This window comes from Boleophthalmus pectinirostris, unplaced genomic scaffold, assembly GCF_026225935.1.
Source record: "Boleophthalmus pectinirostris isolate CB_2022bp ecotype Guang Dong unplaced genomic scaffold, ASM2622593v1 HiC_scaffold_16, whole genome shotgun sequence".
Classification (NCBI taxonomy): domain Eukaryota; kingdom Metazoa; phylum Chordata; class Actinopteri; order Gobiiformes; family Gobiidae; genus Boleophthalmus; species Boleophthalmus pectinirostris.
Window position 1 is genome coordinate 12,459,457 of NW_026571095.1, and position 23,306 is coordinate 12,482,762.

Below are 23,306 nucleotides of genomic sequence, written 5' to 3' on the forward strand. Positions count from 1 at the left end.
ATTGGGGCAAGGCGAGCTGCAAGTGCTTATTTATACAACTACGTCATTTGGAGGTTGTCCAAAGGGAACTGAGCAGATTACAAAGCGGACAAGAAGAAAAAAAATAAAGAGAGCGAGTTCAATAATAGTGAGATTCATTAACGAGATTCCATAGATTTTTCATTTGATTAATCAACAAGTACATTTTGCGCCTTTACGCACGTGTGAAGACCGGTTTTGGGGAGATTTGGAAACAACAAAGAAAGAGCGCGTAATAAAAAAGCACATATCAAAGCAGTCCCAACCAACAATCTATATAATTATCATCATCTGCTGCCTTTCCTCTCTGGCAAAGAAACACTCCATCCATTTGTAGCGATGCCCCGGGGGAACATTACATCAAAACTAATCATAACGATTAGATCTGCTCGTGAGGGAGGCAAGTTGGAGGCAGAGGGAAAGGAAGAGAAAATACAAGGTTTCATTCTGATATTATAAAAAGTATAAATTCTTACACTGCTGTTATACTGTTAGGTGTCGTGTAGCTCGGGAGGTTTTTTTTTATACTCCACTTTGGTTAGACTGGGGCAGAGAGAGACATGAGCTAATTGTATCCTGATCTTGCCTTGAGGGGTTTCGAGAGCCCCGGAGCCAGTATTCTCTGTATTTTGTTCTGTCTACCCAAGCCGAGCTATTGCGTTTCTCAGCGCTGTAAGGGAGACCGAAGAAGAAACCGCTCGTGGGGGGACTAAACCGGAGAGCGAAAAGGTGGTCAAAAAAGATCGACTTTATGCAGCCCTATGTTCCAGGTAAGTGCGAGGATTTCTTCGCTTTGCTCGTGTTTCCTCCCAACAGCAGCAGCAGTAGTAGTTGGGGTAGCAGGCAGCAACACGGACTGGGACATTCGAAGGCGCAGTAGCTTTTACGCATGTGCCAGAAAAGCGATTCGAGCGGTTCAGTTCTTTTACAAAATGTTTAACCACTTCCTGGCTATTGTCGCTATAAGTACGATTGTGGGAGAGTGTTCATAAAGCAACTGACTTGTGTCGTGTGATATTTCGGAGAGGTGGATGACAACGGCACTACACTTTCTGCCCGCTGCAATTGGCTTCTGGCGCGTTTAGCCTTGTACCAGCTCGTGCCCGCGACGCAGAGCTCAGTAACTTGTACCAAACTTACACAAACCGTATATATGCGCCTCTCTTCGCATAATACTAAGTTGGTGTAGTCGTGAAACTGTTCGCTTTTCAGGCTGCCCCAGATCCTCTAATGAAAGACGCCATTGTGGAGTAATTTTGCTCCAGGCGATTTGGCTTTTTCTGTAAAAACAGGATGTACCTTCGGCTTTACGCACGCAATATATGAATCACCACAGCATGCAAACTTAATCTTATGTATAATTATTGAATCTATGCTTGATATAATAACGTTATTGTGTAGATGGAGAGGGACATTCGTGGATGGAGCGTGCGTAAAAACTCCTGAGGTTATCTGAACACGTAGGAGGGAGTAGTCTATTCAGGGCACAATTATGTTTTGTGTTTAATATTTTAAATACATTGTCATTAAATGAACTGCTGTCATAATTGATACTTTAGATTGCATGTTGCCTCGAGGTCTTTTGTTATGTCAGTTATATATTTTATACGATTTTTTAAAAGTTTTGTGTAAGTAAAAATTAGATTATTTATGATTTAAATTTAGCCTACATTTGGAAAAGTAAGCGCGTGGTATAAATTTACAACAACACTCTTTTCACATGCCTTTACAGCAAATAGTGTCTACTTCAGTTTTTGACACATGGAATTCCCGAAGTGGTCACTTGATGGCGCTGGAGTCACAACTCTTACTTTGACTGTGCTGTTGAACTTGTGCAGAAGTTCGCAGAGTTTAGGCCACGTTTGAGAGCGCGTGTACAGGGTTGCTCGTTATTGCACGTTATGGCTAGCAGTGAATCCATAGGGAGGGCTTGTGTTATTGTTTTTCATCAGAGGCCTGCCACTCCTGCGCCCTGGGACACTGCGCCGCGCTTGGAGTGAACATGCACTGTTACCAAGCGCCTCCGGCAACATGGGACTCGGCACACTTCCTGGTCCGTGATGTCAGACTGCATAGCGTGGCGTTGTATGAAATTTTACTTTACTCAGTAGTATCAGTGAACTATAGGTTTTAACTGTACAAATGAGCTACTTAGAATCCACTATTTGCATTTCATAAAAGAAAACCTATGACAAAACATGAAAGAGATACCCCTAATTAGTTATTGTATAGCTATTTTCACAACTGCAAATAGATGTAACCTTCCCTGTCTCTAAAAGCAGAAAAGCAAAACACACTCAGCTCTGTACTGAATTAAACATAAAAGTGATTTTTAAATTAAAGATACACTACAACAGTATTTAAACTAAACAAGTACCCAAAGTAGACCTAGCAGACAAGTTTACTGCCTATATATTACTTCTACTTTTACTATAGGTCAACTGTAAACCTAAATGGATAAAATTGACCTTGCCAAAATCTTAAAGGATTGTGTTCACACTTCCTGGTTTGAGCCATGTTTTGTCCTGATGTAAACCTGCTTTTGTCCTCTTTTAGTCCTGATTTAGTCCAGGTTTAGTTTAACATTTAGTTCCAATTTTGCGCTCTAATGTACCCTGAGACACCAGTGAAATCCACGCAATGTCAATAACATATTTAGTACAAAAGTTTATTGATAGTAATTCCTTGCTACTACTTTTACTACTACTACTACTACTACTACTACTACTACTACTACTACTACTTTCCAATATCATGAAGTCGAATCTTGGACAAAAATCTGAACCAAAAAGTATATTAGTTTGCAGTGGCATATAGTTTAATACTTACTTTCACAGCAAAAATATATTCTAGCTGCAGTTTTGGGAAGTAATTAAATATTCCAAATATATTTATTCAGAACTATGAAAGAGTAACTGTGTTCCAGTTCCAGGTACTTTTTCATTTGGTGGTTTTCATAATTCATTTAGGAAAATAGTTTAGTGATTCAATTTGAAGTTTAAGCTTTAATATTGTTGGTGATATAATAAAAACACAGCTGTCATCATGTCAAAGTATTCTAAGTATTCAGAATTTAGTGAATTCAGAATTATGTGCTCTGATTGGACCATATAACAGAATACGTGACAGAATGTATTTTACTACTGGTATTCAGTATTGTGTAACTTAATACATTTTCAAAGAATTATTTTTAACATCATGTATCCATCCAATCAAATAACCACCTCATCTTTGAATCATTGTGATCTCAGCTCTGTAACCACATGCTATTTTGGTAAAATCGTCATATCATGATCTCTGCTTTATTGTTTAATGCAGCGCTATGGTTGAACACACTTTCGACCATCCACTCATCTTATTGATCAGCCTCCATCGTGCTCTGAGTGAGTAACAACTGGATACAACCAACCACAGTGAACTTTCAGAAACTAGCTTTAGTTTTTTCTTCAAGGACCCATATTACGCTATTTTCTGATCTATGTTGTAATGTTGTTTCTTCATCAAACCTACCTGGAGTTGTGTTATGTTTCATTCACACATGTTTAACACACAAACCCTGCATATTTAGACTGAATTCTTCGCTCAAATAGAAAACACTCTGTTCCACCTTGTGATGTCTTAAAATTATACGGGAAGTGCTCCACTGTGCTTTTAAACTCCATACACCTTCACTAGAATCATTTGGATAATTTCAGATGTGAAATTGCCCATCTCTATTGAACAAAAGGTAAAAGGTAGCTGTTCACTTAAACACTACCGCTTCGTGACATCACAAGTTGTAACAGAGTATTTTGAGCTTTGGTGATGTAGACAGACTAATAATAAGAGGTTGCTCAAACATGAATGAAACAAAACACAACTCCACTCACAAGAATCCATTTGGCGTAACATAGGCCCTTTAAAGACTGTATAAAAGACACCAAGAAAACATGAACTGTAATTAAATTGAAATCATGATGTGGCTTTAAGAAAATCGTGATATACACCTAACACAAAGTCTACCACTCATCCCTCACTACTCCCACCGGAGTCTACCTCACCTACACGTGTTGCTATTCCCCAGCCCAGACAGTGTACTTAGCCACAGCGAGCTCCTGTCTGTCTGTGTGTGGACATTTGAAACAAATGTCCAGGGGCAAGAAAGCAGAGACAACCCATCCAGATTATGTAAATACCAGTCTGCCTGCCTCCGACCGAATCTTAATGCTCTGATCTGAAATGCTAATTGTTTCTTTCTGCAATATGTGGAAATACAGGCAGACTGTGTTGTATAAGTAAACATTTCAAAGTTTGTGTTGACATTATGTGAATCTGAAAATTTGATGTTTGTGTTCAAGAATTGGAGGGGTTCTCAAAATCTGGTATGGTAACACTTGTGGTATAGTTTCTGTTGGAGTACTTGAACATTGCTGTTTAAGGCCTGGTTCTAGTTAGAGTAGGCATTCCACAATATCAGATTTCACTGTTTCGATTGTGAGAAGAACCATCACCATTGCAGCTATTTGTGGTTATTGACCAAACAATAGTGAAATCCTTAATTCTTTTATTACCTTATCTTACCTCTATTATTAATTAACCCATTGGGTTAATATAGCGCCTTTCAAGATACCCAAAGCATTTTACAGTACATTATTCATTCATTCCACTCTTGGTGGTGGTAAGCTGGTGCGTAGCCACAGCTGCCGCAGTAGTAGCTTACAACCATCAACTCACTCACACATACCACATTTATACCAGGCAAAGTGGGTGAAGTGCCTTGCCTAAAGACACAAAGACAGTTTTTGCCACTGGCGCCCCACTGTGACACCTGGTACTCCCAGTGGTCTCCCATTCAAGTACTAACAAGGCCCAGTCCTGCTTAGCTTCTGAGATCCAACAAGATCAGGCTTTGACAAGCTGGTATGACCTTTCTATTCTATCTATTATGTGACCTGCTTTATCAAATTAAACTTTATGAATGTGACATAAAGGACAGGTAAGAATGTAAATTATGTTATGATTATATTGTGACATGTAATCTTGGTTTTTCCCAAATAAGTATTGGTTTTTGATCTCTTAGTCATGTTTTTATGTCTGATTTAGTCTGATTAGTTAGCCTAGTTTAGCCCTCTTTACTCTTGGTTTACTCTTTTAAGCTCAAATAGACCAAGTCAAATGTAGCCAGCATTTGACTTGGTCCAGTTCTGTATAGTCCAAGAATAGTCCTTTAAAGCCATTTTTAGTCAGTGCTCGTGTTTATTGAATAGTCATAGTGATAAATTGTGTTTGGATATATTGTTTTTTAATTTTTCTCTCATTGGCTGTTCAAAATCATAATCTTTCTTCGTATGGGCCCTAAGCAAAGTACTGGTACCAAATGTTAACCTTTTCTCCAGATCTCCAGAGTTCTTGAAATCTCGTGCCAAATGATTCTTGATGCAGTCAGTCTGTTTTCGATTTGTTTGTGCATATTGTGGTGCAGAAAGTATACAAATGGAGCAGACGCACGCTCACATTTCGCTAAATATGAAAAGTTAAACATTCGCAGGCCGCAGAGGTTACAAACATGAGGGGACATTCGGTACTTTCCACAAGTCAAAAGTCAAATTAAAGATGACAAAATTGCATGTTGGCTGGAGTCTGAAACATAATTGGCTAAAATTACGAAATACTACATATATGTTCCTATATTCTAACACTGAAGCCTTTCATATTAAATGTATATTTGTATGGTAGTAGTGTGTGGAGGCAGTAGTTTAGTAGAAGGTGAAGCATTTGTCTAGGAACTGGAGGGTTGCAAGTTCCATTTCTATCCGGACAAATGAATGAGTAACACAATCACTCACACTGTTAAAGGGCCCATATTTATTTTCTGATCCTGGAGATACCTGGAATTGTGTTTTGTTTTGCTCACACATGTTCAACACACAAACCGTACGTATTTAAACGGATAACACTCTGTTCCACCTTGTGATGTCATTTGATAATACAGGAAGTGCTCCACTGTGTTTCTAAACTTCATACAGCTTCACTTGAATCATATGGATAAGTTCAGCCCTGGAATTGACAATTTACTGAACTTAATGTAAAAGATAGCTGTTAATTTAAAAACTACATGACATCACAAGGTGGAACAAAGCACTTTGAGCGTTGGAGTTGTAGACAGACTAATAAACCAGGCTTAGTCAACTCCAGGTAGGTTTTTTGATGAGGTATCAGCATTATAACATGGCTTAAAGCTCACAAGAGTCAATTTTGTGTAACATAGTACCTTCGTGTAATGTGGCTGAATGTGACAGTAAGGGCATCTGGCATAGTTTGCTGCAATTCTGATGAGAGAGGGAGAAGTGTTAGTAGAAACAGTTGTTGTGGTGGTGGTAGTATTTGTATTAGTACTCAGTTTTGGTTACATTTATTTGCAGATTATTGGCATACTTTTATACTTATTTTAATCCCTAGTTGGGAATAGGTCTGTCATGATATGAAAATTTGAAACTTTATTTAGATTCTAGGAGAAGTCTTGATACACAAAGATAATACAGTACAATGATACCATGTTTTACTGTACACTATAGTTCTGAAACATGTTAAAAACACTCTAAAACTATCCAGAAAAGGTTCATATTTGTTCTATATATGCAGTGTTTTTTTCCGGCATCGATAATTGTTCAAATGAGTATGTAGTTTTGATACTAGACTTAAATATTGATTACAATATTGATCAACAACTCTAGTCAGTAATGGCGATTCTCTGACTTGCAATAAGATCAGACCACCATAAAGAAATTATAATTGTGGCATGAGTTCAAATAACATGACAGGCCCATGATCTTGTAGGCATTTCCAAACTCGGAATAATTTCTGAACCTGTTCCTCGGAGCCTTCAGCACGCTCATGATTCCCACCCACCTGACTGCCTGTGTTCCTCTTTCACTTCTCCCCTCTGCACTTCTCCATAATGCCTTACAGATTTTTACACTCCATCCACCTTTGCGATGACAAGGCTTTGAGGAAATCCAATTCCAGGCCGAGCTGTTTTTCAGAACTTGCTCCTCTCCGCGGGGGCACACACACACACATACACACACACATACACACATATAACACCATCTTGGCAAATTAGTCAGGGAACAAATTACCTGCATTGCGAGTGTGATCCTACGCACTTTGCCTGGTTTGCCTAACACAGGTCTCCTTTTGAAGAGCAGCCATGTGATTTTCTCCCTCGGTTTTGCCCCGTAGGCTCTCCTTTGCCTTCTGCGCGGAGAGGGATTGAGGAGTTGAATTTTAAAAACTATGTATATGCCTGGGCTTATCAGCGTGCGCACAAATGGCATGCAAATCAGAGCAGGATCACACGCCACAGCATTGGAGGCCCCTGCACTCAAAGGCAAGCTTAATTGCTAATTGGGTATCTAGGTGTGAAACGTGTTACTTGCCAATGAGAAGCAAGGAAGAGTGTGCATGTTTTAAGGCCAGTGGTTGAACTAATTAATTTTAATCTAAATGTTATTAAAATGTGTGTGGATTCCTAGCGCTTTTCGGAGGAGGGGAAAACAGCCCGACAGAGGCCTCTAACAGTACTTTCAAGTGGGCTTGTAATACATATGTCATTAGCGGTGTGGCATTGTTGATGGAGCAGTCATACAAATGTGGCCGGCATGGCGGAATAGTGGACTAGGAGCTTGAGATGAAAGAAAAGAGCAAATTTCAGTTTAGGTTTGGGGTGGAAGCAGCTCAATTGGTAGTTCGGACACCAACCGACGAGGCGTTTCATAGTTAGTGATGTTGTGTCCTTGGGCAAGACACTGAATGATTGGCAGTGGTCGGTCAGAGAGGCCATAGGCATGGAAAGTTTGTTATTCTAAATCCATGAATTTTCATGTTTGGTAGTGCCAAGTGGCTGTATTAAAAATGTACCTGCCATTAATTAAAAGGAAAACATGGAGTGGTTATAGCAGTAGGAGCATTTAGGTACTTTATTTCAGTAAATTTTACTTTTCAGCTGAAGAAAACCTACACTGTAATACATTTAACCTATCCTTATTCTACTTGAGTCATGAAAAGTACCTAGACTAGCTGTCTGTTCCTCCTCTAAATGCTGAAAACTTGACTGGTGTGAACTTCTATGGGTAAAACGATTTTATTTTGAATATATTATTAATACGTTTGATTGTGTTCATTTCAACATACGTAACCTGCTGTGAACAACGTCAGTAACAAAACAGGGTAAATCTGTCAGCTTTTGCATGTGGCCAGTCTGGAGTGACATACGTTTGTGGGTGGAGATAATAAGGGGCATTTTGGTCCAGGTGCTCGGTCACACTTAAAAACGTGGCTTGCCTTTGATTTGCTCGACATAATCAGAACCAGGGAAGAAGAGATGTCAGCGGAAGCAGAGGGCTGTCCGCGCACATGGCTTTTCCAAAACAAAAAAGGGGGCAAAGGGCAGCTGGCAGCGGTGACAGGACAGGACCCAGGCGTGACATCTGTATTAGCCGGGAAAGGCTTTGGTTTCGACTGCTTTCCTGTGAAAATGCGACACACATACCTGCCACAGACACAGCGACAGCCCAGAAGAGCCTCGGGCGCTACAATGCTAATGTTGTCGGGGGCTTTGACTTCTCCCAGCCATTGCAACGAGGAGCTACTCCGTGTGACAGCCACGCACGACTCCGCTGCTGATCTCTGCTCTCCTCCGGTCTTTAAACCTTTGACTCCACGCTATATTTTGACAGTGGGGGTAAAAAAGAAAGAAAGGAAGACAACACCAGCCCCGTTTGCTTCCTAAACGCATCTCTGTAAATGGACGAAACGGATATCATGGACTTAACGCATCAGAAAGCGAGGAAGCGCGCGCGTCCAATCAGTTCCGCGGACGAGGCGGTGCACGCCACGCTCAAGCGGCTGCCGATGCGAGCGGCCGAGAGCAGGGACATGTACACCGCGGTGAGAGGAGAGCCGCTGCCCGCTGCCTCGCTCAAGCAGAATGACCACTCGGTGAATTCCTCCCCCAACACAGTGATGCCGGTTCAGGTAAAGCGCGCGCGTAAAAGTCCGGCGATGGAAGAGTTTGGCTACATTTGGCGCTTGTGTGATGTTTTACGATAGGAAGTGTATGTTAAAATGTTGTACACTGATTTTTGTGTTACTGAAGTTATTTAAGTTATATCACAAGGTTTAAAGCTGGTTTATTCACGCTTTTATCCTTGTTTAGCCCTGGTTTAGCACTGCTTTAGTCCTGTTGTTGGCTGGTTTTACGCAGACTTCTGGCTTGTAATCGGTTTTGCCTCAGGTCCTGGTTTAGCCAAAGTTAAGTCCTGGTTAAGTCAGGGTTTTAAGCAGTGAAGACATGTCTAGACCTCTGAGAAGTCTCAAAAGATGAGAGTCTGAAAGATCTGAGGTCTAGTCTCTTGTATGCATTATTGTGTGGTATTGACAAAATGCAGCTTAAAAGCATTTGTAGTTTGCTGTAGTTATGTACTGGCTTTAGAGAAGTTTGCTTGTTAACACACACTGTAATGGGTTTCAGCTATAGGGAACTTTCTCCTCACCCTGCAGCAGTTACAAATCATTCTCTACAATATGTATGTTGTTCAAAATGCTTTGATATTTCTTCTCTGTTTGTGTTTTTGAAGAAAGTATAGTCATAACGAGATAAGGCTTGATTACTGTTAGAATTTCAACTTTAAAACACCTCTCATCAGTGTCAAAATTCACCCCCTCGGCTAAACCATGTTTGTAGGTTACCAGTGCATAGAGACATTTCACCAAAAACCTTATTAGCGTTCTGGAATCAAGGCGGCTCATTATTGCTCATTTCAAACGGTGAAATTGATGCTCCAAATTAATTCATTTTTGGAGATTATGGCCCACAGGAAAACACGCAGGGCACCATCCGGGTCAAGGTCAGGCTGCACAAAGTTTAACTGGAATCAATGTTCCTAACTGTTTTACATCATAATATGAATGATATATGTACAACAATTTACACTTACTTTTAGCAGTACAATCAGATTAAAACTAGGGCTGGGAATCACATGGTCCCTCACGATACGATACATGGCTCCTGGCTAATATCACAATGTCACTATAGATCACTCTTTTTAAGAACCACATGCATTTTAGCAACAGCATTTCTTTGTTAAACCGCTACCTGCATCTGTGTTAATATGAAATACCTCCTTCTTCATCTATTTAATTTAATGTAGGAAAATATGACAAAAATATTCTTGGCGATATATCGATACAGCAGTCCATGATACAGTATCATGGTATATCGTTAAGATCATTTTGCACGTACCTAATTAAAACATTATCTAGTTTTCTAAAATTAGACTAAAAAATATAACCAATGCTGTAGGTTTAGCAAAAGTATCAGTACTGAGCAGGTATGAACCTTTCATGAATAGCTTTAGAATGATCTAGTATAAGACCACATAGACTAGTATACGCCCATGGACCACTATGGAACATAGTGGATGACTGAGGGATTACACAGATATGACACCAATTATAATATAATAAAGTACTATGATTTAATGTTGAAGATCACATTCTATTGTTAAAGAAAGAGTGTTCTTTATTATCATTGTGGCATTAGAATCGGTATTAAGTAAGTCTATTCCTTAGTTTTGAAAATGAGTTTGAAATTTTTGTACCGTAACAACACTACAAGGCTAATGTTAACATAACTGAGCATTGTACATTTCACAATAGCATCTTCTATATCTCACTCATAAGCATCAAGAGAATTTAAGACTTTAAGACTAACGCCTATGCACTGCTATCTATGTAACTTTTGCATTTTACTTGTTTTGTCAGGATAATCGCTCCAGCATGTCTCGGCCCATGATCACGCGGTCACCAGTCTCTCCTCTGAGTAACCAGGGCATCCCCACACCGGCACAGCTTACCAAGTCCAATGCCCCAGTGCACATCGATGTGGGCGGGCACATGTACACCAGCAGTCTGGCCACTTTAACCAAATTCCCAGAGTCCCGGTAAGACAGCTAACGTTAGAAGTGCTATTGTATTAGATATTAGATGTTGCTATATTATGATGTTGTAATTACTGAATTGTGAGCTCCTAGGCCTAAAGTGTATGACTTGTTACAGTGATATGGTATAAAAGCAGATTCAACTACATAGACCATGATGCCTTGCTGTAACTCAGGGGGACCAACATGAAGATATCATTGTGATTTCATATTTGTACTAACCTAAACTTTTATGACAACATTTTTTGTCTTACTGTATTGTCTGAAAATAATCATTTTAATTTCACAAAAGACGAGAGAGACAAGAGGAAAATTAGTATTTCAGCAATGTTGTAAGTAGGGTAGCACAATATATCACAATCAAATCGAAACTGCAGTTTGAGTTGGTACAAATATCAAATCCCAAAGGCTGCAATTATTTTGATAATAGAATGGCATAAATACATTCAAAAATAATAGAATGGCATCTGAAAAGAATAAATAAATATCCTGTATTTTTATAGAAAAATCATGTACCTAGTTTAGACCTCAGCAAACATATTCTGGAATGCATGGGATTCTTGTATTAGTTTATCAGTTCATATTTCAGTCTTCTCTCAAATGTTATTGCTCCTGCAGATGTTTACAGTGTGCACTCTGAACAGAATCCTACTTTTCAAACATATATCGCAAATCTAATCGCAGTACTTTTTCCAAAATGTAATCATCCCCAGATTAACTGTATAAATATAATACAGTAATAATACACCAGTAAAATCCCTTGTTTGTGGATAATCTAAACACAAACCTACATCACTGAACAGAAAGCAGAAGTGCAGCAGGCAGACAATAGCGACTTGGTTATTCTGACAGATGTCGCAGCAGCAGTGAAGGGGCCAAAGGGTGAGGGGCCATCTGGAGGCTGCCGGGCTGCACTGTCGCTCCGGGCCGTTGCCTTAGGGTGACTGGCACCCGCCTGGAGCACCCAACACCCGGCTCACTCTGACCTCCACAGCACCTCCGATTTAGCCTGTTTTTAGCACTTCTGTTTGCTTCTGTTGCCATTGTTCTTTATGTCTGTTATTTTTAAGTGCCATATATACATTGGTTACATAATGTTAGAGCTGCAAGTTTAATCACAAATTGGTTGAAATTGTGATTTGAATGGACGCGATTAGCAATTTGCAAAGGATGGAAGTTTTGCAGTACCATTGTTTCCTCAACAAACATCAAAATATCCAGTTTTATTCTGCATTTAAAAAAAAAAAAAAAAAAAGCCATCTCTTCAAACACGTTCTGAAATATTATTAGTTTGTTTGTGCGGTCTTTTTGCTCATTCTTTTGGACAGATTTAAATTGTGAACTTTTAACAGAATCTGATTATTAAACCATAAATGAGTTGCAGTCACATTTACTGAAAGATAAATCACAATGCAAAATGTTTTCCCAAATCATTCAGCCCTATTAACAATAACCCAAAAATGTTATTTTCTTCTTAAAAGTAATGGCCCACACTTACATCAGTCAGTGTTAAAAAGTCTTCTGTAGGACTACGCGTGGGAGGGCATCTGAAACAAATTAAACATGTGAATATACCTTGAAATGAAATATCTTATTTGCTGCCAGTGCCAATAGAAACATCATTTAATGCCTATGAGATGGGTAGTGCAAAACATTAGTCTGAGAAAAACCCACAGATTGAATATTCTTGTCATGTAGTGAGTCCTAATTTAACGTAATTTACTCTTTGTGCCAATTCAAAGCTTGGATAAACTGGCATGTCAGAATCTGAGTTTAAGTCTTGGCTAGCCTAAATTAAACATACCTAGCTCAAGTTATCCTTGTTTATAAGCTTTCCCAATTTCTTTATTTTTCCTAGTTTGAATCACCAGTGCGGGAATAGACATTTGCCTTTAATTAGATGAGATCACTTAAACCAAAGCAGTTGTAGCATCTCTGGCCCAAATGTGGCGGTATACTGGCTGAACATTCTGAGCTCTTCTCATTGCCATGATCATTACAGCCTTCTAATCAAGCTGTAGGGATCCCCAGCCAATGTAGTTCTTATAGCCTCGAGCTTGTACAAAAAGAATGGCTTGCATCAGTAGGAGCAACTGCCTAAGGTGAAATCAATAATATGAATTCTCATTTATAATATAATACATAACAATAATGATTCTCTCAAATGATAGAATGAAATAGGTAAGTAGGAAGTAGAGGTGTAATGATGTCAAAGTGTTATCATGTATTTATTGAAGTATGCTGGGGAGACTAATGGCATTGTGCTTTTTCTAAAATTGTCATTGATACGCCATTAATGAAATCAGTATTATATTAATAGTACAATTGAACACAATAAAATAAAAAACAAATAAATAAAAGTTTGTACTCAAATGAAGAAAATGGTCATGGTCTATGCAGTTCCCCATGCAATTTGCCATTTTGCTGGAACAAAACAATACATTTTAGGCCCCGCAGCTGACAGTTTAAATATACTGGCTGCAACGATTAATCGCAAAATGAATCACTGATTAGTTGATTAGCTGACTACAAAAAAAAATGTTAGTTACAGCTCTAAATGGCAATCCCAATTTAAGAAGTAGTTTGTCTGTAGTAGCAACTAATCGCAAAAGTTTAGCATTTTGTACCTTTTTTTCTCAGGTATCAGACAATAGATTAAAGAAGTAGATGATGTAACCGAAATGTCTTGAACTTGTCCAATGCAAACATGGAGATAAATTGCCTAACCCGCTCTGCCCTCCCCTCTCTGCCTGCTAGAATCGGCCGTCTCTTTGATGGCACAGAGCCCATAGTCCTGGATAGCCTCAAGCAGCACTACTTCATTGACAGGGATGGACACATGTTCCGCTACATCCTCAACTTCCTCAGGACGTCCAAGCTGCTCATCCCGGACGACTTCAAAGTGAGTGTTGAGAAAACTGTACAAAGTCCCATCAGCCATCAGTCAGCACTCCTTCAAGTCTGCACACACAATGAATGCTAAGGCTTATGCTATATCCACACTGGAGGGAGATTGTAGTAGAAGCAGGTGGTTTAGTGTTTTTGCCTATCAAATAAAGGAGGTATTTTTTATATAGTAAGTGGCAGGTAAAAAGGAAGTACAATGCATTTAGATTTATTAGCCAGTGCATGTGATAGAATTGATTCATGAAACCTCTTAAAAAATCTAGCAGCAGTCTGAGCATGGGTTTCAGCCATAGCAATTAACAATTCATAACAATATATTATATCTTTTGAATGGTAAATCATCCTCAATGGCACCATATAACAGGAAGCTGAAACCCATTATTTCTTATAGGTGACATTTGATGGTCTTTGCCCATTCAAAAGATGTAATCATTTGTTTTGAATTGTTAACTGCTATGGCAATGGTGATAGATTTTCATCACTCTGAAACCCATGGAAACATCAACAACAGTAATTCAATAAATAAAGGACTAAGTAGTGCAGGAACTGAACAAAAGCACTGTTCAAGAGAGAAGTTTATGCCAAACACAAAGCAAAAGATTACCAACACTGACACATTTACTTTTCAGACCAAAGTCAAGTTAATGAAGGCATCATTACTTGCACACTTGCCTCAGCTCTACTCACAGCAAAAAGGTCTTTCTATTTGGAGTTTGTATGTTCCTCCAGTTTCAGCCATTAACCTAAAATATTCACAGATATACATAGGATAATCCACTAGCAAAGTAATCTGACCCACAGCTCTGACCCATATTGCCGGGTCATAACCTGGAAATGGGTTGTCAAGCACTGCACTTAACTGGGACAGCCCCCTGACAGGTCGCCCAGACACAGTGGGTGAATGATGGATCAAATGCAGGGAACAAATACTGAATGACATTTGTCTTGAATATTCATAGCATAACAAAGCAATAACTTCATACAGAGACAAAATAAGTTCTCGGGTAACATTTAGTTTCCATGCCTTGCCTATCCATCGTTAGTTTTATTGTGTGCAATATATTAGGTTTTTATATTGCTGGTTGCCATTTTGGCTGTAATTACTGAACTTGCCCAGAGGGAAAACAAATAAGCACATTATCAGATGGACTGTCTGCAGGGCGACTCAATCACTGTAAAGTATGTCAGCTAAAATAAGCAAAGACAAAGCACAGGCCTAGGTTCACGCTGAGGCCAGACTTAGAATGGAATGGATTTTAGGAAAGCACCTAGAGAAAAAGATTATACATTTTATGTGCAAGTGGACCAGTGTAGAATCTGCATTATCATGATAAGACCAGCAGGCTACAGTAAACATTTACTGTAGAGAGTAAAGCATGAATTTGCTGGACATCTGCTTCCAAATACTGCTTCAGCCAGTATCCTAGTTGGGCATATTAATTGATGTAATATGAATATTTAGTGGCCGTAGTTGGCTCAGAAAGTCTGTTAATATTTGAACTTTTATTCATACAAAGTTGTTTTGCAGTTACAGCTACATAACAGATGTTTATGGTTGATATTTAAAGGGATAGTATCTAAATTGGTACTGAAACTGAAAAAGCTGGATCGTTGCACCTACTTTGTAGTTTTGTCAAAGCCCAGGCCAAAGAGCTTAATATGTGATATTGTAAATGTCCAACTTTAAAAAGAAAAAATCTCACCAGTGATTTATTCACAAAAGAGCACTGTAACAACCCTCGGCATTTATTAGATGAATACTGCAAAAGTCTATCATGTTACATTGCAATAACACATTAAAAGAAAGCATATTGTCTCCATAACATGAACCCTTCATGTACCTTCTTCTCAGGACTACAGTCTTTTGTATGAGGAAGCGCGGTACTTCCAGTTGCACCCTATGCTGTCGGAGCTGGAGCGCTGGCGTCAGGAGCAGGAGCTGAGCCGTGTGTCTCGTCCATGTGAGTGCCTGGTGGTGCGTGTGGCTCCGGACCTGGGCGAGAGGATCACCCTGAGCGGAGACAAGGCCCTCATCGAAGACGTCTTCCCTGAGATCGGAGACGTCATGTGCAACTCGGTCAATGCCGGCTGGAACCATGACTCCACACATGTTATTCGCTTTCCTCTCAACGGGTACTGCCACCTCAACTCTGTCCAGGTAACTACTACGTAATACCTACATTTAGGCCTGTCATGATAATTACTATATCGACTTATCGTTCAATACTTTTTTCAGTCATTACTTTTCACAGTAGATGTGGTAAACTGTTTGTTATTTTTCTGTTCTAGGATTAGATTTGAGCTGTAAAGGGGTTGAATAAATAACTTCTATGACTCATTATTGATACAAACGAACTACTTAACTGTTTCAGTCTGTTATTTATTATTTATTGCAGTTCTTATTTTTAACAATATTGCAGGTTTAAAATAGTCTTAGGGGATAATCCTGCTTTAGGGATATTGTATCAGTGTCATAAATTTGTTTCAGTATTATTCTTTATAATCTACATTTTCTTCAGCAGTATATCATACTTCAGAATTTGTTATCATGACAGGTTGTTGTTGTGGTATGTTAAGATAAATTACTTTTTGAATCTTTTAACTATATTTTTATATTGTGTGTATAAAAACAGTCCGTGAGATGTTTTTTATTTTCTTTCATCCATGACTCACTTAGTCTGTATGCCAAGCTCATACCCATGTTTTATGTCCATACACTTTCCCTCGCCCTGACTGCTAAGTGCTGCTAATTATCCAGATCAAGAAAAGACCATGAAATGTGATGAGGGAGTTATACCTAGGATCAAGGAATTTCCACTTTTTATAGAGGTGTTTTTCTACAGAAAAAGAACTAAAAGTAAATAAGGTGCACAAACACCAAGTATTCTCTTCAAAAGGCTATTTGAATAAACATAACTTATTTAACGTATTTCTACCCACTTCTGATTAGGAGGGACATTATAATACAAAATTAATAGTACTAGTAGTAGCAGCAGCAGCAGCAGTAGTAGTGGTATAATTGCAAATATATACAAATAGTATCAGTAAAGCCATATATAAAAGAAAATAGATTCAATTTCATTTCAGTTCCTTCTCACAAAAACTCCATTAGTGTGAAACCAATGCAGTTTAACCAGCCATAACTCCACTGTACTGATCTCAACTTTGACTTCAGCATAGTCCTACTTTATTCGGACATTGTACAAACTTGTTTATCCTTACAACTTACCCCCACGAGGAAAACAGATGGAGCTTGAGTGCCATTATAAACTCCTATAGTGGCTGCTGTGGGGCGTCGCCACTATAGACTATCTCAAAGGGCGATAATTGTACACTTCACAAATGGAGAAATCTTCCATCAAGGTGGATCGTCACATGAATGCGCGGACCGAAGGGGAAGAGGCTGACAGCATGAGGAAGTGAGCAATTTGGGATGCAATAGACACAAGATGGTGCCCTTGAGTGTTTAGCAGGGTTCAAATCAATGCTCCATTTTAGAATCAAACCCATACTTTTGATTGACAACTCTGGCAACCAAAACAGCCGTCTCATTTTCTTGCTTTTGCCCATTTTCGGGTTGGGATGTGTCAATATTGCCTTTACGCGATTACATATTAGATTTAGACTTAGACAAACTTTATTGATCCACAAGGGAAATTATATGGACACAGTAGCTCACACATCATAGTATAATATAATAACAAAGAGCAAAAATGTAAATGGTAATAATGAACCCAAAACAAATTGCAAAACATAACAAGAGACTGGTGTCAAATAAGGCATAATTATGTAAATGTATATGTAAAAGTAAAAATAAAAAATATAAAAATATAGTAATACAAATATAACCTATATCACTCAGCTACTAATATATATAAGAGGTCATAAAGAGAAAAAAGTGCAAAGATGAAATAGTGATTGACATGACAGAATGTTATCTATTACATAAGGGCGAGTTGTTGTACAGTTGTATGGAGTATGGTATGAATGTAGTCCTGTATCGCTTACTGTTTGAGCAGATCTGTTTGAGAATAAGCTCCTCTGCCTCTCTTTAGTCTTAGTCTAAAATATTGAAATACCGCTTATTCATTGATGACACAAACCGCCAACTTGTGTGAATAAATGAACGCAAATGTGCATGTAAGACAGGATTTAGCAGTGATTTGGCCTATGTCTCCATCAGAGGAAGTCCAAAATCTAACACACACAAACAACACATCTCTAAAGTGTGTGCGGGAGTCGTGGAGAGCAAGCAAGAGACTGAGCACGCTCCCTGGCAGGTTGTCCCCAGGCAGGCCCATAATCCTGTTTGGATATTAAAGCTTGCCGCCGGTGGATGCTGTATCTGCCGCTAATGGAGGCAAGGCATTTTTTTTTTTTTTTTTTGAGAGAGAGGGAGAGAGAGAGAAGGAAGAGGGGGAGAGCTGCCAGCAGTAGAGGGACCTTTGTAGTTTTGGCGGAGGCTTGGGCCTGAGGGGATCTGAAAGGGGTGGAGGAGAGAGAGAGAGAAAGAAAGAGAGAAAGAAGAGGGGTGGTTGGTCGGGGGGGTGGTTGCCGAGTGGCCCAGACCAAGCCAAATGGCGGGGAGAAAGGCCCGGCTACTCCCTGGGGGCTCTTTGATGGAATGTGATCCTACAGCCCTCCCGGTTACGTCTGTGGATGTCTGCAAGGCTCCAACCACACACAACCGCGCAATATGCACTCCAGAAAACAATGAAAATAGGGGTAGAAGAGTTGTAGCAAAACACAATAAAAAAGTCTGATCCAAATTCTCATCACAGACCGTATGCTGTACCACTCCCAAAGCTATTTCCAATGCTAGACTCCAACTCGGCGGTGCAAAACTAGCCAGACAAACTGTCAAATTCGCCAGCCTTGCGGTGGTAAACAAAAGGTTAGAGGCCAGCATTAATGTTTAAGCATCACATTATAGGGCGACTGCAGATGCCAGGAAATTATGCAGCATCTGGATGGAGTGTGAAATGACCGAGCAGACCTAAAACTGGCCGTCTGCATACAGTGTCAAAAGGCACATCACACCTGCCTGATCACTTCTCATGCTCATTTGTGTAATAATGTACACCTCCACCTGTCTAATGGATAGGTGTATCAGTATGAGCATAATGGCTAATAGCTTTAATGTAATCACAATGGCAGACTAAATTAAGTTATAATAATGGTCTGGTGTATTTGATTTGTATAGCGAGTGCAGACACATTACATTATTCATAGACTCCACACATGGCTATGCTACTTCTCTAACCACATTTTTCCTTGCAAGCCTGTCACGATAAACTTTGAAGCATGATATATTGCTGCAGAGAAATATTGCAATAAATTATCATATTGAAACTAACTCAATATCACTTACACAAAATAAGATAATCCCTTTAAACCGATTTTTAAAGGTGCACTGTGTTAAAGCTCCCCTGCTTGTCTCCATGGAGCCTAGAATGTTCCACAGTATAGCTATAAACTTAGATTTGTGGAGAGGCTACCCCACTCACAGTAAGATTAATGTTTTGATTTTGTTTTAACGATATTTTTCAGCAATAAGTAACACTTGTAGTTGAATAAATGCAAGACAGATTAGTTTAATACCATACTGTGGACAGTTTAAACCAAAGCATCAACATCTCCATGGCAACAAACAGGTTGCGGACCCTCTGCAGAAAAGTTACACAGTATTATTAAAAGTAATGAGCTGCAAACAATACATGACGTAATGAACCAATAATTAGCTATTTATTCTGCTCTCTACAGGTCAAATTTTACATTATTACATGAAAATCTAAAAAATCTTGAATATTGAGGCCCAAAATACATTGTTCCAGCTTTCATATATTGAATGATAAGTTAATATAATAATTATTGTGACAGGTCTATGTCCTTAGGTAGACTGAAAACAGAGGCTGCCACTCTGTGCCATCAGCCCCTCCGACCACATCACTCGAACACTATGAAAGGGCAACATGGGTTAATAGTCTTGCCCCGTGACACAATGGCACTATGCACTGGTCCAAACTGGGATCAAATTGCCAGCCTTTGAAATGGATAGCTCTGATCACTTAACATCTGTTATAACATCTGCATAACACATTAAAGTATCATATGTTTTGTGTTTGCATCAAATCTCATTTTGTTTACTTTTATGCTACATTCCCTAAAAGTTGCAGTTTGGTAACACAATCCTTATATCTACTGTATAAATTCTGAAATTCTAACTTGTATGGAATTCAAGGGGTAGCAACCTTTTTTTGCTTACTTAAATTAGTTAGAAACTTAACTAGAAAAGGAAGGTTGCAAGAGATTTAACCACTGTACGAAATGTTTTGTGTGATGCTTGCTAAAGAGGACATTTGAGTCAAATGGCAGTAAGCTCCATGGCAACCGTGGCTAATAGCTAGAGCAGAGTTGTCAAAATTACTAAAATCAGATCCTAATCAATACTAGAACTATTATCGAACCTAAATACTCATTTGGGCAGGTATCAATACTAAAAAAAATTACAGGGCAGCCATGAATGTTTCTTGAATAGCTTTAGGGTGATTTTGAGCTGTATCAAACCAAGTACAAGACCATATAGACTAATAGGCGCCTATGGGCCTTTATGGAACCTACCCGGACGACTGAGGGATTACACAGATATAAGGCCACGTGATAATATATAAAGAAAGTATAATAAATTAATGTTGAAAATATTGTCTATTGCCTAAGAGTGTTTTTCATTAGCATTGTGGTATCAGAACTGGTACTGAATATTGAGTCTATTCAGTATCAAAAACAAGTTTGAAATTTTAATATTGCGACAGCACTGGGCTACAGAAGTTACATACAAATTACTTATATGTCACTGTTTGATTCTAGGTGCTAGAGCGTCTGCAGCAGCGGGGCTTTGAGATCGTGGGTTCTTGTGGCGGTGGCGTGGACTCCTCCCAGTTCAGCGAGTACGTCCTGAGGAGGGAGCTGCGGAGGACAAGTCACCGAGGAGCGCTCAATTCAAACAGGATAAAGCAGGAGCAGCTGGACTAGAGGCCTCCCACACACTAGGAGGTGCTAGACTTTTTACTTGTGGTGACTGAATGGCACTACCGAGTTTTGTGGACTATTTACTTTTCCGAATTATCTTTTTTTTTTTGCCATAAGAAGACTTTGTTTTGGCATTTGTGATTGTCTCACCCCCTTAAAAACAAAACGCTGGATCCCAAATAAAGATTGTTTAAGCCTACATTAGGTTGCATATGAGTTTCTATGTTACCCCTTTAAATTAAAATTCCATTGAATAATATTGTAGTATGTTGCTTAGCTTGTCAGCACTGAATTGAATTACTCTCACTGGCCAATATGTTTATTTTTTATCCCACACTGTAAAAAAGTCACAGATGTGTTGCTTTACAATGCAGAATGTCTCATATGTCATAAACAATTAATTTCAAAAGAGTTTTTTTCAGCATATTGTAAAATTGTGATACCAATGAAGTGTTTGAAGAGAATATTTGATTTTCATCTCCACATCACACCTGAAGCTTTAGTTTAAAAATGTCAGATTTTGCTGTATCTGGGATTTGGCTCTTACGATTTAATTGGACGCACTACTGTAAATTTTTCCACCACTGTAAATGTGTTTGTGATTTTTACATTGAATCTTTTTTAAAGGAGAACATGTTGCCTCAGACTGGACTGAAAAGATGAAAGATTATTGTACTACCCACTTTTAGTCACTTTCACTTTAAGATATGAAGTTGCTTATAAAGTATTTCTTGAGATGACTGACCCTCCTACGCTCCCTAAATTATAGAGGAATGTAGCAAAAATTATGTCGAAAACATTTCATTTGAAGTTGTCATGGTGTTATTCTTGTTGGAAATGTATCCTGACTTGATCATGCACCTGTTGAGTCCAAAACATGGAACAAAACATTATCCAAAGTAAACTTTCTGATTCCCTTGTGTAGTGTTTTTGAAAAGAAACTTTTGACTTGACTTTGTAAAGTTTAACAATTATATTGCACTTGTCTCATAATATTACCAAGCAGCATACAATAAATACATTTTCCAGAAAAAAAGTTGTGTTTTTTTTTCATAAACAACTTTTGGTTTTTGGTTTATATTTTTTACTTAAAACTACTATTTGTAACTTGTTAAAATAGACTAAATTAATATAGTATTTTTTGTGTTTATTGCACTGGCAAACTTAAAAAAACGTGTCCTTACTCTGAGTGGGCTTGCATCTCCACAAACCTGACTTTCATTTGACCTGGGGGTCTCCTCCTGCTTGTTACTATGAAAATGTTCCTGTAGCTATAACCTTTCACAGTATGGCATGAAACATATGGACATGGAGAAGTCCAAAGAAAAGTTTTAACTTTTCTATTTCCATGAAATCAATCAGGTGACGTGCCTCCTCCTGAAAGTTGCATACTGTACCTTTAAAGTAAGTTTGACTCCAAAAGATTAAATGTACAATTGAGGCATTACACCGGCACCTAATATTTTTGAACAAAATTTTATCAATCTGGATTTTAAATCCAGATTGACTAAAACAATAGTGGCCCACCTTTAGGACTTGTTCTGGTGCATCACTACATGGGGCATTCTTTACTTAGTTATACTGAGCAGACTCGACTTCTCCGCGCCCGTCCTGTCAGTTGTGCTTCCACATTTCCCTGCAGGCTTAAAATCTAAAGTGAAATCCCACACAGGGCCCTGTCGTCTTGCCTCCATCGCTTTTGGCACAATCTCCACTTTCTTTGGCTATCTACAGTTTGTGCTATATGTCTCCCTTTCAGGCCTCTTTGCCCTAGATTCCCTTTTGACTGACTGTTATTTTCATAGGCCAGAGGTGCAACTGTGAGTGCAGCCCTTCACAAATGCTTTGCTTTCAATCATAAATTCGAATGAGAATTAAAGAGGTTTGTTCAGAAAAAGTGTGGCAGTTATCATCAATCTGCCTGTGTCACTGATATGTAGTTTTAGAGATGTAACCTGTAATTCATAAATCTTTAAGGGAGGTTTCTGTCAATGAAGTGCACTCCATTGAGTTTAGTTTCTTTGCTAAAGACCCTCCCACAAAAGCAGAGGTAGTTTGATCTAGTTTGATTGGCTCATATTCTGACTCCAAGGCAGGAACTATCAAGTTGGTGGTGATGCTATGAATAGTTGATATTGGCATACCGGGCCTTGTTGAAGGACTGTGAAAGCTAGCTTTTGCGGTGAGGGTTGGGATTATTTAGAGACAGAAAAATGAAAAATGAGAGAAAAATAATGGGTGGAAACATGCTAGGAATGCTGGGACAGAGGTTGCTTTTCCTATTTCTTGGTTTGCTGTTTAGCTTTAGCATTAGCCTGAAGCAACAAAGAGATAGCTATGTCAATAATAGACAGAAGAAGCTCTAATTATCTT

General features: G+C 38.9%; 1 protein-coding gene across 3 annotated transcripts; it reads left to right on the forward strand.

The window, feature by feature from the left end:
- The first annotated feature begins 424 nt into the window (after window positions 1-424).
- On the forward strand, window positions 425-21,955 carry LOC110158486 (BTB/POZ domain-containing protein KCTD1). 3 transcript variants are annotated; one of them, XM_020923003.2, is made up of 5 exons: window positions 425-788; window positions 10,822-11,000; window positions 13,755-13,899; window positions 15,757-16,062; window positions 20,772-21,955. In XM_020923003.2, exons 1-5 carry the CDS (start codon window positions 780-782, stop codon window positions 20,934-20,936), a joined length of 804 nt encoding a protein of 267 aa, XP_020778662.1. In that variant the 5' UTR covers window positions 425-779; the 3' UTR covers window positions 20,937-21,955. The 3 variants fall into 3 exon arrangements, with proteins under 3 accessions (XP_020778662.1, XP_055007745.1, XP_020778654.1); XM_055151770.1 differs by lacking the exon at window positions 425-788 and adding an exon at window positions 1,949-2,071; XM_020922995.2 differs by lacking the exon at window positions 425-788 and adding an exon at window positions 8,688-9,033.
- The last annotated feature ends 1,351 nt before the right edge of the window (window positions 21,956-23,306 follow it).

What these genes read in the sequence shown, in the direction of transcription:
- LOC110158486 (XM_020922995.2), top strand. Translation starts at nt 8,803, where the DNA reads ATGGACGAAACGGATATCATGGACTTAACGCATCAGAAAGCGAGGAAG. An exon ending in ACACAGTGATGCCGGTTCAG is followed by an intron (nt 9,034 to 10,821) that starts GTAAAGCGCGCG and finishes TTGTTTTGTCAG; the next exon opens with GATAATCGCTCCAGCATGTC. An exon ending in ACCAAATTCCCAGAGTCCCG is followed by an intron (nt 11,001 to 13,754) that starts GTAAGACAGCTA and finishes TCTGCCTGCTAG; the next exon opens with AATCGGCCGTCTCTTTGATG.